We start from the raw sequence: 14,470 nt of genomic DNA, 5'->3' as shown, positions 1-14,470 counted from the left end.
TGTTAAAATGTCTATGCTACCCAAAGCAATCTACACATATAATGCAATTCTTCTCAGCATTTTTCACAGAGCTAGAACAAATAATCCTAAAATGTATATGGTAAAATGTATATGGTAAAATGTATATACCACAAAAGACCCCAAATAACCAAAGCAATCTTGAAAAAGAAAAGCAAAGCTGGACGCATCACAATTCTGCACTTCAAGCTACATTACAAAGCTGTAGTCATTAAGACAGCATGGTACTGACAGAGAAAGAGGCAAATAGATCAATGGAACAGAATAGAAAACCCAGAAATAGACCCACAACTATATGGGCAGCTGATCTTCAACAAAGCAGGATAGAACATCCAATGGGAAAAAGACAGAATCTTCAACAAATGGCATCGGGAAAACTGGACAGCAACATGCAAAAGAATAAAACTGAACCACTTTCTTACACCATACATAAAAATAAATCCAAAATGGATGAAAGACCTAAATGTGGGACAGGAAACCATCAAACTCCTAGAAAAGAACACAGGCAGCACTTCTTTGACATCAGCCATAGTTATATCTTTCTAGAGCTGTATTCGGAGGCAAGGGAAATAAAAGCAAAAATAAACTATTGGAACCTCATCAAAATAAAAAGCTTCTGCACAGCAAGGGAAACAATCAACAGAAACTAAAAGGCATCCTATGGAATAGGAGAAGATATTTGCAAATGGCATATGTGATAAAGGGTTAATATCCAAAATATATGAAGAACTTATAAAACTCAAAACTCCAAAACCAAATAATCCAGTTAAAAAATGGGCAGAAGACATGAATAGACATTTTTCCAAGGAAGACATACAGATGGCCAGCAGACACATGAATAGATGCTCAACATCACTCACCATCAGTAAATGCAAGTCAAAATTACAATGAGATATCACCTCACTCTTGTTAGAATGGATAAAATCAACAACACATGAAACAACAGGTGTTGGCAAGGATGTGGAGAAAGGGGAACCCTCTTGCACTGTTGGTGGGAAAGCAAACTGGTGCAGCCACTCTAGAAAACAGTATGGAGTTTCTCAAAAAGTTAAAAATAGAACTACCCTTTGATCCAGCAATCACACTACTAGGTATTTACCCAAAGAGTACAAAAACACTAAATCAAAGGGATACATGCACTTTGATATTTATTGCAGCATTATCTACAACAGCAAATTATGAAATAGCTCAAGTGTCCATAGACTGATGAATGGATAAAGAAGATGTGGTATACATCTACACACACGTGCGTGTATACACACAATGGAATATTACTCAGCCAAAAAAAATAAAAGAATGAAATCTTGCCATTTGCAATGACATGGATGAAACTAGAGCGTATTATGCTAAGCAAAATGAGTCAGCCAGAGAAAGACAAATACCATATGATTTCATTCATATGTGGAATCTAAGAAACAAAACAAACAAGGCAAAAGGAAAAAGAGAGAGAGGAAAACCAAGGAACTCATAAGTATAGAGAACAAACTGGTTACTAAAAGGGTAGTAAGTGGACGGATGGGTTATATAGCCAATGGGGATTAAGGAGTGCACTTGTGATGAGCATCTGGTGATATATGTAAATGCTGAATCACTATATTGTACACTTGAAACTATTATTTACTCTGTATGTTTAACTGGACTTTAAAATTTTTTTTTTTCAACGTTTATTTATTTTTGGGACAGAGAGAGACAGAGCATGAGCGGGGGAGGGGCAGAGAGAGAGGGAGACACAGAATCAGAAACAGGCTCCAGGCTCCGAGCCATCAGCCCAGAGCCTGACGCGGGGCTCGAACTCACGGACCGCGAGATCGTGACCTGGCTGAAGTCGGACGCTTAACCGACTGCGCCACCCAGGCGCCCCTATTTAACTGGACTTTAAAGAAAAACTTAAAAAAAATTTCCTTCATTAATAAAGTTCAATAATATTTCATTTTATATGTATACCATATTTTGTATATCTATCTATTCATCCAGCAATGGATAGTTGGTTTTTCTACCTTTTGGATATTATGAATACTGTTCCTATAAACATTGGTATAAAAGTGTCTGAGTCCCTGCTTTCAATTCTTTGGGATATATATCTAAAGTGAAATTGATGGATACTATGGTAATACTATGTTGAACTTTTTGAGGAACCACCTAACTGTTTTCCATAGCAACCCCACCACTTTACATTCTCACCAGCAATGCACAAGGGCTCTGATTTTTCTCCATCTTTGTCAACACTAGTTATCTTCTATGCAAATGTGTGTGTGTGTGTTTTTTTAATAGTAGTTATCTTAATGGGTGACAAGTGGTATCTCATTGTGGTTTTGATTTTCAGTTCTCTAATGACTAGTGATATTGAACATCTTTTCATATGTTTATTGTCCATTTGCATATCTTTTTTGAAGCAATGTCTATTCAGGTCTTTTTGCTCATGTTTTCATCAAGTTGTTTTTTGTTGTTGAATTGTAGGAATTCCTTATATCTATCTATATTCTTATAATTATTCTTATAAGATTAATCCCCACTAATATACAGTGACAAATATCCAGAATTACTTCAAATTTAGATTTTGTACCTTTAATATTGACATAAAAATGATTTTTCCTCCAAAAATAATAACCTTGTGATATATTAGTAAGTATAACTTATGCCCTTAAGACCTGGAGAGGCATAGGAGTCTCAGAACCTAGACGACCAGAAATGTCTAAATTGAGCTAATATCCTTTATTTTCCCCTATTTTTATACCATGCCATCTATGGTACCATTAAATTGAGTCTCAGAAGTGGAGGTATATTCTAAAATAGTATGTAAAACTAAATAGAATTCCACGTCTTCTTTGATCCTTCCATTTAAAAATTTGTGGAGCATGTACGATGTACCAGACACTGATGACTGTTAATGATGTAGAAAATACTGCCCTTGTCTATTTGCAATTTGCCTGCTCTACATTATTGACCTTGGGAAGGTTGGCAACTATACAGTGGATCACAATCACCATTTTATATTAAAACTAAAAGCTAAGAAAAATATGACATTAAATCGGAAGTAAAGATATTAAAAACTCCTAGCAACATAAAGCTTTCCAAGTGATAGCCATTAATGCTATATTTAGTTGTGTATGGTTCTCTGGATAAGGAAAGGAAGATATGTAAAATCACAGACTCACATCTGACTAAGGCCCTATTTCAGTCATGAAAATTATACGCTGCCTACATTAAGGCTCCAAAATGAAGAGACAGAATCAATGTAAGGGTTCCCTTTGTGCTTGGTATACCAACTGACACATAGAGCAGAAGTTCAGAACCTTGAATAATGTCTGCCCAATTTGCTTTGTGAAGTATGTTTGTATACAATATCAAGCTTAATATATACTTTTAATGATGTCATTGGTGCATAAAAGCTGTTTGGCAAAGTTATGAAATAATCTATGGATTCTACTTATTTTTATTACAGACAGGAAGGGAAAGCATAAGCTGGTACAAAATAAAAATTCCCTTTAAGGCTTTTCAGATACTATTGAAAATATATTCTTTGTAGTAGAACTTCTTGCTCCATTACTTCAATCCAGCAACTACAATAATGATGACCAGAAGAACAAGTATGTGGTTGCTATATATTGAGAGCCTATGCCAAGTACATAATGAACATCATTTGATATAATTATAGAAAGTATCTCATTTTAAAGACAGGAAAACTGAGGCTCAGAGATGTTAAATAATTTGTATAAAGCCAAAAACAGTTAGTTAAATGGCAGAACCACTATTTGACTTCCAATGTCCGACTCCAATGCCATGTTCATCTACTATACTGAACTGCATTTTACTGATTTCAACAAGAAATCATTCAATGCCTTTTCCATTTTCAGTAAATGTACAGATCATCCTCAAAGACTTTTTATGAGAATAAGCAAGGAAGCATATGAATGTTATTTCATTGTAGGATTATAAAAACTATGTGCATCATTATCTGAAAAGGGAGGAAGAATTACTTTGTCTTTTGTAAAGATTAAGAAATAAATCTTTCTCAATTATTCTGAGTTCCTCCAGAGAAAACTACTTAAAGAAGAACCGTTAAGAGTTTCCACTTCCAATACTGGCCAATAGCTCCTATCAAACCAACTTATACAGGTATAACTATAAACCCAAGACAAAATATTTTTAAAAAACATTGGAGAAAGACCCAAAATAGGCAAAATTTAGAGTGGAAAGGTCTACATGTAGAAGAAAGGAATTTCACTGTCTGATTTTTTTTTTTTTAAATATGGCTTTTCACAAAGAAGGTAAGATATGTAGGATAGTTAAGAAAAAAGGGGGATAAAAACCTGCAGTCTTACTGGCATGGAGACCCAGAGGGTAGAATATGGAATGACCATAGCTGTAGGGAAGTCAGCTGTATGGAAGAGAAAGTCAGAGAGGAGGAGCCTGAAGTTCTGAGTATAACCTCTGCCTAATTCTCTTGCTGGCATTTGAAGTATGTATTGATGTGGTAGAACTGAGCAACCCAGCAAAGCCTAAAAGAACTGGACAGATATTTCAGCAGCCATTTACCACAGAGGAGAGAATATCTGGAGTTTAAAAGCAGTCAAGTAAACAATTTGCCAAGTTAAAAACCAAAATGAAACAAAGAGCACTCTTTAAAGAAATATAACAGAATTTGGAATTTCTACAACAAATCATTTAAGATGTCCAAGATATAATTGAAAATTACTGGACAGGAAAATTTTCCCATATTAACAAGAAAAGGCAATTAACACAATCACACTCAAGATTACCCAGATAGAATTATCCCATAAGGATTTTAAAGTAGCTCTTTAAAATATGCTCAGTAATGTAAATAAAAATACACTTATGGTGAATAAACAAACAGGAAATCTCAGGACAGCATCTATAAAAAATGGAAGTTATAGAACTGATAATTGAACACCTGAAATAAAACTTAAAAATTCAATACCATAAATAAAATTTCACTGAATGGACTTAAAATGTGAGTGAAGGTAGAGTCATATTACTCTATTGAAAAAAGTAAAAAGGAAAAAGATTAAAATAGGAATGAATAAAAGCCCCAGAGACCTAAGGGATGATATCAAAATGTTTAATATATAATTACTTGGAATTTTTGAAAAAGGAAAGGAGAAAGAAGATAAAATTGGAAAAAAATCAAAAGAAATAAAGTGGAAAATTTTCCAAATTTAGTGAAAATAGAAACTCACATACAAAAGAATCTCAGCAAATCTCAAGCTGAATAAATGTGAAGAAAATTCATCTAGGCACATCATACTTAAACTACCAAAAGCCAAAAATAAAGAGAGACTCTTGAAAGGAGCTAGAGAAAAATGATATATTACATATGGGGGAAACAATGATAAAGATAAATGTGGACTTCTCATCAGAAATAAGAAAATGGCCATGTCATCTTCATAGTGCTGAATGCAAACAAATAAAAGAAAATCTTGTCAACCCAGAATTCTACATCCAGTGGAAAAATATGATTTCACTCATATGTGGAATTTAAGAAACAAACAAAAAAAAATGAGCAAAGGGGGGGGGGAGAGGCAAATGAAAAAACAGACTCTTAGCTATAGAGTACAAACTGAGGGTTACCAGAGGGCAGGTGGGTTGGGATGGATGAAAAGCAGATGATGGGGATTAAGGAGTGCATTTGTGATGAGCACAGGGTGATGTATGAAAATGCTAAATTATTATATTGTATACCTGAAACTAATATAACACTGTATGTTAACTAACTGGAATTAAATTAAACCTGAAAAAAAATTCATGTATAAGAAAAAAATGATAGTGAAATAAAGACTTTTTTTGTAAAAAAAAATACTGAGAGAATTCATGACTGGCAGAGTTTGACTATAAGAACTTCTAAAGGAAGTTCCATAGGCTTCAGGGAAATGAATACATTTGGGTATGTATATATCTATCTATATATATCTATAAATATATCTATCTATCTAGATAGATAGATATATTTGGAAATGTATATCTATAAAAAGGAATGGAGAACATCAGAAAAACTAAATGCATAGATAAAAAAACCCATTACTTCCCCCCACCAAAACCATAAAATACATATTTCACTTACGTTAAACCTAAAATACTTCATTTATATTAAAGCAAAATTTTAACTTTGCAATATGGGGTTTATAGCACACACAGATATAATACATAAAACATTTATGGCATAAACAACAGGAAGTTGGTGGTAAATGGGTCTATATGGTTGCAAGTTTCTTACACTTGTGTTAAGTATTACTGTTAACTCTAAGAAACTACAGAGAGTTGGGATATATACTGGCAAACTGCAGTCTGGGAGTCAAATCTAGACCAGCACTTGTTTCTACAGAAAAAGTTTACTGACTCCTGACCTAGAATAACCCCTTAATAGTGGTTAATAAAATAATAGTGCAGGGGCACCTGGGTGGCTCAGTAGGTTAAGAGTCCAACTCTTGATTTCTGCTCAGGTCATGATCTCATGGTTCATGAGATCAAGATGTGCATAGAGCTCTGTGCTGATAGCATGGAACCTGCTTGGGATTCTTTCTCTCTCCTGCTTGTGTGCTTCCTCTTTCTTTCTCTCTCTCAAAATAAAAAAAATAAACTTAAAAAAATAATAGAGCAAAGAAGTATAGCTAAAAAGCCAATATCTAAATTAAAATGGGGTTCTCATTGCCAAAAGAAGGCACTGAACAACAACAGCACCACTACAAGGAAAAATAATCATAAAATGGTTGACCAAAGTACAACCAAATTGATAAATACATTAAATGGAAATGGACCAAACACAAATTAAAAGGTAGAGATTTTCAGTATGAATGAAAAAGCAAGACCCAACTATAAGACCCTCACTTTAAATACCAAACCACTTTGGGGTGCCTGGGTGGCTCAGTTGGTTGAGCAACTGACTTTGGCTTAGGTCATGATCTCGCAGTTTGTGGGTTCGAGCCCTGCGTCAGGCTCTGTGTCTCTCTGTCTCTCAATAATAAGTAAATGTTAAAAAAATTTTTTTTTAAATACCAAAACACAGATCGGTTGGTTGAAAGTAAATGAACAGAAAAGATAGGCTATGCAAACTATAAGTGAAAGAAGTCTGAACAGACTTATTAATCAAATAAAGCAGATTTCAAAAATAAATAGTATTATTAGGAATAAAAACTATTGCCAGAGATAAAGAGGAATATTTCATAATGATAAAAGGGGATCAATTGATCAGGAAGACATAATCACCATAAACGTGAATACTCTAAAAATAGCATTTCAAAATATATAAAGCAAAATTTGACAAAATTAAAGACAGAAACAAAATTACAAAATCATAGTTGAAGATTTAACAGCCCTAACTCATCAACTAAAAGAATATCTAGACTAAAAAAATATTAAAAATAGTTATAGTTTTTTAAAATATTTATTTATTTTTGAGAGAGAGACAGGACAGAGCACAAGTGGGGGAGGAACAGAGAGAGAGGGAGACACAGATCTGAAGCAGGCTCCAGGCTCTGAGCCGTCAGCACAGAGCCCAATGCAGGGCTTGAACCCACAAACTGTGAGATCATGACCTGAGCCGAAGTTGGACAATCAACCAACTGAGCCCCCCAGGGGCCCCAATAGTTATAATTTTTATAAGATTCAGAATTCGAAAAACAGTTACTCAGGTTTTACCACCTGAATAACACAATGGATCATGGCCCTTCCTCAAAGGATTTTTCCTTTGAGCCAGATCTACACATGGATGGAAGGCAAGTATAGGAAATAGTGTTGGCCCATAAACAAATGTACTTTTCCTGGATATCTTGACAAACAGAATACTATATGTGTTACCATTTTTCATTTAATATATGGCTTTAGAATTATGACAATTTAATCAAACTATATAGCTATTAGGAGGATGTACTGGAACAAATGTCAATCTGACCTTTCTATTATATAGCGCTTCCTGCTTGTTGACAGTTGCATAAATGACTAGAGACATTGAGATTATTCTCTGTAGGATCAAATAAATCTTTGGGGACATCTGGATTTCTTGGATTGATTGATCCTAGCTTCCCTAAGATCTCAAAAGCCTATTTCTGTTCAATCAAGAAGACAATATAGGTATAGAGCCATGTAAACCTCAATAACTACTATAAATTCATGATTTAACGTCCAATACATGTCATCCACTAAAGTAATTTTACTCTTCCAGGAGTCTATGCATTGCTTGACTTAAGCTATGGTTACAAAATGGTTCTAATGTCTTTTATTTGATTGAGGAAGTCAAACATCACATATCATATTTATCTAGGCGTATCTGACAGGCTGCAAATAAAATTCTAAGGAATATCAATGATATATAAAATAGGTAATTTTTTTTCTCTAGACCTCATTTCTTTACAATGAAAAGAATGAACTCAATGGGCTCCAAATTTCTCTATGCATTGCTACATATTAGCTTTGTATACAGTGTAGCAAAATGGAAAATATCTACAGAAATAACATTTGCATTGATATAACAGAAACCAAGATGATGAATATTAATACTCAAAGAATATTCTTTGGGGATGACTTCAGTTAATAACACTGTCACACACAAGTTCTTTCCCTGAATACATTTTTCTCTTTTAGGTTTCTGATGTTTTAGATTTGACCACTGTCAAATATAATGCCATTATGGGAAACAACAGGCAGGGGGCAGCAGATTTCAAAGAGGAACACATAAATGCAACGACATTAGTGACAATTGCTATAGCAGGAAAAAACATTTTTCTCTTATCCTTTTCTGGCTCTTCAGTTGCCAGCCATTTAAATTATTATCTAATTTTAGAATTTTAAATTGAGTATGTATATGTACATGACAAAGCAAAATATCATTAAAATTATAATTATCATAAAAATCACGATTCTAAATAAAACCAGAAATGTATGAAATGTATGAAAGCTCATAAGCTTATGTGCTCAAAATTTTTATATATGTGCTATCACATATATGTGTGTACATATGCACATATATAAAAATATATACATATTTATATATATAAATACATACATATATATTTAAATATATATTTGTTGTTCTTGTTTTTAACATTTCTCCCCTTCAGTTAGTGAACGAAGACCTTGTGATCTTCTTTTGGTTGACAAACTCCTGCCTGTTTCTATGCTATGACCATAAAAGAGAACTTGTTGCCACTCAGGGAAAAAACTATATACTTCTGAAAAGATTTTTTGATAGTAGGAAAATACGTAGCATTCGCTAATATTAAAAACTCTAAGAGCAGTGCCACGGCAAAGCATGATGAGAGACATACGTCCACATTCCAAGGGCCTGAAGAGCACTGGACTTAAAATGAAAGTAGGCAAGAAGCCTCAAAGAAGTTTCTTGTTATGTTAGCTTTATCAATATTCCATTAATTTATACAATATTGCGCCATTTTATTTTAAAATGGATTTTACAGAAAATTTTTTTAATTTTTTTTTTTAATGTTTATTTATTTTTGAGACAGAGAGAGACAGAGCATGAACGGGGGGAGGGGCAGAGAGAGAGGGAGACACAGAATCGGAAGCAGGCTCCAGGCTCTGAGCCATCAGCCCAGAGCCTGACGCGGGGCTCGAACTCCCGGATCGTGAGATCGTGACCTGAGCTGAAGTCGGACGCTTAACCGACTGCACCACCCGGCGCCCCTAGAAAAATTAATCATACCTAGGGTAGAGTAAAAGTAACAGTTATCACCAACAGTTTATAGGTGGGTAAACCTCAGCCCTACAATGAGGATGCAACTTGCTCAAGTAAAACACCACCCTAACGACTGAAGGAGGAAAAGAGCTGGTATTCTCTTAGTCTAGCACGTGGAATAGTCACAAGAGTTGTGTCAGAGAATAAACTGAACAAAATTTATTCATTGCTTAATTATTCTTTATTACTTACTGGTTTCCCTTGAATACCTCTCTCTCCAGGGTTTCCGGTCTTACCCTATATAAGGAAGAAAATGCTTGGGTCAAGTAACTCCCTCACCAATTATTAATCACACACGGAGAAAAATGGGGAAGATTTTACACATTCATCTTTAATGTTAAATGTTTTACTACTTACAGTAAGACCATAAGGCCCTCTTTTTCCTTGATCTCCTTTTTCACCCTAACAAAGTATCAATACCAGAGGAATTAATACAAATGTGAATTATGGTCTTATACATGCTAGCCTACACTCACATACAAGAAAATAAGGCATCAAGTATGTAGTTCAATATTTAAAAGAAAACATTTCTCTGTGTGTAATAAAAACTCTATGTATGTTTCATATTTATACCAAGAGAAAATTCAGAACCATACTTTTGTAAGGAAGGCTCAAAAAAACTTAACTGCTTATGAAATGAAAAAATCAGTGTTTACCTTGGAACCTTGTATACCTTGTTCCCCTATGAGACCATCTGGTCCTCTTGGTCCCTAGGGATGGAAAAACAAAATCCTCTTCTTAATTTTAAATGTTTTTTTTTTTTTTTAACATTCTGCATCCTTACAAATAAACACACTGTGTTCTTCTTGACAAACTCCTATTTGTTCCTGTACCATGAACACAGAAAAGAATACAGCTAGGTATATGGATGAACCTCTTTGTATGGGACAATCAAGCCAGTATTTTCAAGATTTAAGGCCAAAGAATAAAATATAAGACCATGACAACAGATGATTCAGTTGTGGAGGTGGTTACAGTACAGGTTTGTTATTTCACTATTTCGTTCATCTTGTTCACTCAGGAGCTAGCCACAATAAATTCTAAGAACAACTCTACACTAACTTAAAAGTGGCTGGCTTGTTTATCCAACTGTCTCCTTGGGTTTTATATCTTGGGAATGGCATTTTTCTCTTTGTTAGAAAATGAGGGCTGACTGCATTGTGCCTGTTATGCACCTGCTTGTCAGTAGTTACTGGAAGATGGTTGGGGACACAGAAAAGGGACAGAAAATACAGCTAGGAATGAATATTCATGTAAATTTAAAGCTAAGTTAAGTTGCTATCAATATTCTGTTAATAGCTGTGAAGAACCAGTGGTTGCAAAAGTCACTCTCTAAATAAATGGTAGTATATGTCTCCATGCCTAAACTATAACTCTCCTTAGAAGATCTGATCTTAACGTCCCTTTCAAAGGGAATAACTCAGTTCTGTAACACTGACAACACTGTCACATCTACTGTGGAAAAGGACTGCATTCAGTGTTACAGGGATACACGACTATAAGAAAATTTCTCCTTCACGAAGTTTATAGAATGGTAAGGTAAATTATACAACTGATTATAATATAGGGGGAGAAAAGGCATTTAAGGGTGAAAAGGATTCAAAGGAGGGAGAGAGTTTTCACTTTTTTGTTTAGGGAATAAAGATATCATTTTGACAGTTGGAGATCATGCTCTAGAAGGAACTCTGGACAGAGGGATAGGATGGTATGAGAAAAGGGTAAAGAGGTAGGAAACCCAAGAATGAAAAAAAGGTAGTCTGTTTAGATTGTTTATTGATTACACGTAGCATTTCTTAGTATCTCTATATTAAATATTTTCTATACGAAGAAATTTTTGGAAAGACTGGGATTTGAAAGGTGAAAGACTGGAGTTTATTTTTAAGTCAATAGGCAATGAGAAGGCACTGAATGAATAGTGATACACATTTCCCAATACATCATGCTGATACGAAGGAACACCTTACGTGAGGTTGCTTTAGCTTTCTGTTCTTCAAAAACTGCTTACTATAATAGGACTCTCTTCCTGGGTACTCCTAGGGTACTGCATTCCCTGATCCTCTTAGGCACACTCATGGGATTAGAGAGAAGGCTCACACTCCATGAGGATCTCCACTGGTCAGACTAAAGTTAAAGCCATAGCTCTATAATCTCCGTCTGTACTTACAGTACTCCACAATTTGTCCCTAACTTCCATTTCTGCCCTATTTTTCCATAAAAGACTGTAAACTTGAATTACAGTCTTATTGTGTAGAACCTTGAATGTCAAGTTGAGGAATATGGACTCAATTGAATAGATAAGAGACTTTCAAAGTGTGTCACTCATTTAGCAAACATTTGCTGAGTGCCTATGATAAGCCAGGCGCTGTTTCAGGCACAGAAGATACGGTAGGGAGAAGAGACACATCCCTAAATACATAAACAATGAAATAAATATACAAACTTGAACTATAAAATGACAATAAGTAGTCAAGTGTAATGAAGTAAAAAAAGAACTCAAGGGACTAGAGAGAATTCAAAATGGGGACCCCTATTTTAGAAAGGGTGGTCTGAAAAGTCTCTCTAAAATGACATATGGGTAGACACCTGAAGGAGGTAAGATTTCAGGCTTTGCAAATAACTTGGGGAAGATCATTCTGGCAGAAGAAATTGAAACTGCAAAGGTCCTGAGGTGGGGACAAGCTTGGAATGTTTAATAGTTAAGTAACTAAAATTTAAAAAAAGCAATTATTAAAGGATGACTGAAGTTTTAAGTGCAAAGATTCCTCAGGACCTGGTTCTAATCATCACCTTCACCTTAAAAATTCAGCAGCCTGTATTGATTCTCTTTCTCTGTCTCCTTTTCAGCACATTTCTCCTCTTTCTCACCTGTAAGGAAACACTTTACAAAAATTTTTGGAGTCATAACAGAAGGTGGTTGAGGGAGTACGAAAAGGAATGAGTGTGTCTGGTGACAGATGGTAGCTACGTTTGTGGTGAGTAGGGCATAAACTCAGTTGTTAAATCACATGTAATACACCTGAAACTAATGTAACAACGTGTGTCAACTATAGTTCAATAAAAAAAAAAATGTGTCCACTGTTATTTGGGCACTCAACTCTTTTGCAACCTGAAATCTCTATCTTTCTTGGACATTTTGTTATAAATAACTAGTAGAGTGAGGACAGCATTAATAGCAAACAAACTGGAAGTGTAGGTTTGCTTGGGTGGAGAGGGGGTATTTAAAAATACTTTCATATTATTATTTCATTTACTAAATGAGGACTATATGGGGAACAAAGAAAGACAAGTTTCTGCTCCTACAGTGATGACAAAGATAACCACATTTAGTTTTTTTTTTTTTTAAAGGTCTAAGTATAGCAATTGCATTAATTAAAGCCTGTAAAGCCTAAGGCTGCTAATTAAGAGGTAAGTCTGGAAGAACACTAGGAAAGCTCAATACTCTCTATGCTTCGGTTAAGGCTAAATTAATTAACTCAAAGCTTAGCTTTATCAGTGTCTCTAAGTTTCACTCTGATATAGGTTGTAAAAGTTAACCCTGGGTTAGTTAATGTGCCTTCTTTGACTCCTGAGGCAAAGTAAGTTTTAGGACAAGATCCAAGAGAGATGAAGAGTATTGTAATAGGCATTTAATGGGCATAAAGTTATTTTTTTTAATGCTTATTTATTTACTTATTTATTTTTTTAACGTTTATTTATTTTTGAGACAGAGAGAGACAGAGCATGAATGGGGGAGGACCAGAGAGAGGGAGACACAGAATCTGAAACAGGCTCTAGGCTCTGAGCTGTCAGCACAGAGCCCGACGCAGGGCTCAAACTCACGGACCGCGAGATCATGACCTGAGCTGAAGTCGGCCGCTTAACCGACTGAGCCACCCAGGCGCCCCAATGCTTATTTATTTTTGAGAGAGAGAGAGAGAGACAGAGCATCAGCAGGGAGGGGCAGAGACAGAAGGGGACAGAATCCGAAGCAGGCTTCAGGCTCTGAGCGGTCAGCACAGAGCCCGACGCGGGGCTCAAACTCACGAACCGTGAGATCATGACCTGAGCTGAAGTTGGATGCTTAACTGACTGAGCCACCCAGGTGCCCCAAGTTATTTTTTTTAATACCTGCTTTAAAATATCTGATTATCTATAAACCTCTTGGAGAATGTGTGCTGGCTAAATAAAATATCTGATCTTTATCCTTTTTAAGAAAAAGTTGGCTACAATAAGTGGCTGTTAGTAGGTTCTAAAAACTGGAATAAAGTCTGATAACTCAGTCCATAAATTAAACATGTTTCATAAAATAGCAAGTATTTGAATTGTAGGCAATAATCTTAAAGGGTTAACACAATTCCTGAACAATCAATATAGTCCTAGAAGTATTACAGGATAGGAGACAAAACCACTGCTTCATATATATGCTACAATAAAAAAAAAAACAAAAAACTGTGATTAAAACACTGACATAAACAGCACACTTGTTTATGTAGGAAGCTTTTAAGAGAATATAACACTTGTAATCAATTTTAATAAGCCAAAGTATCTATGAATGAAAGAAACAACCCTTATTCACAGAACAAATGTCTTTCTAATTTGGATTCAGTATGTTTTTCCTTTTCACCACATCCATCTGTCTTTGCTTGACCCCTCTATTAATTTTTTTTATTTTTTATTAATTTTTTTGATGTTTATTTAGTTTTGAGAGAGACAGAGACAGTGTGTGAGCAGGGGAGGGGGAGAGAAAAAGAGGGACAGAATCCAGAACAG

The 14,470-nt window shown here is 35.0% G+C and overlaps 1 protein-coding gene across 1 annotated transcript in view; it reads right to left on the bottom strand.

The window, feature by feature from the left end:
* COL24A1 (collagen type XXIV alpha 1 chain) overlaps nt 1-14,470 on the bottom strand; it is a 413,841-nt gene that overhangs the window by 141,864 nt on the left and 257,507 nt on the right. Inside the window, exons 29-31 of the mRNA XM_047085469.1 lie at nt 10,378-10,431; nt 10,079-10,123; nt 9,914-9,958 (exon numbers count right to left, since the gene is read on the bottom strand). Of these exons, the coding sequence (XP_046941425.1) occupies nt 9,914-9,958; nt 10,079-10,123; nt 10,378-10,431 (144 nt within the window). The remainder of the gene's footprint in view (nt 1-9,913; nt 9,959-10,078; nt 10,124-10,377; nt 10,432-14,470) is intronic.

This window comes from Lynx rufus, unplaced genomic scaffold, assembly GCF_022079265.1.
Source record: "Lynx rufus isolate CCGP_SWC_20201006 ecotype Redwood Valley unplaced genomic scaffold, mLynRuf1.p SCAF_2, whole genome shotgun sequence".
In the NCBI taxonomy this organism is placed as follows: Eukaryota; Metazoa; Chordata; class Mammalia; order Carnivora; family Felidae; genus Lynx; species Lynx rufus.
This window is presented reverse-complemented; position numbering and strand designations above follow the sequence as displayed.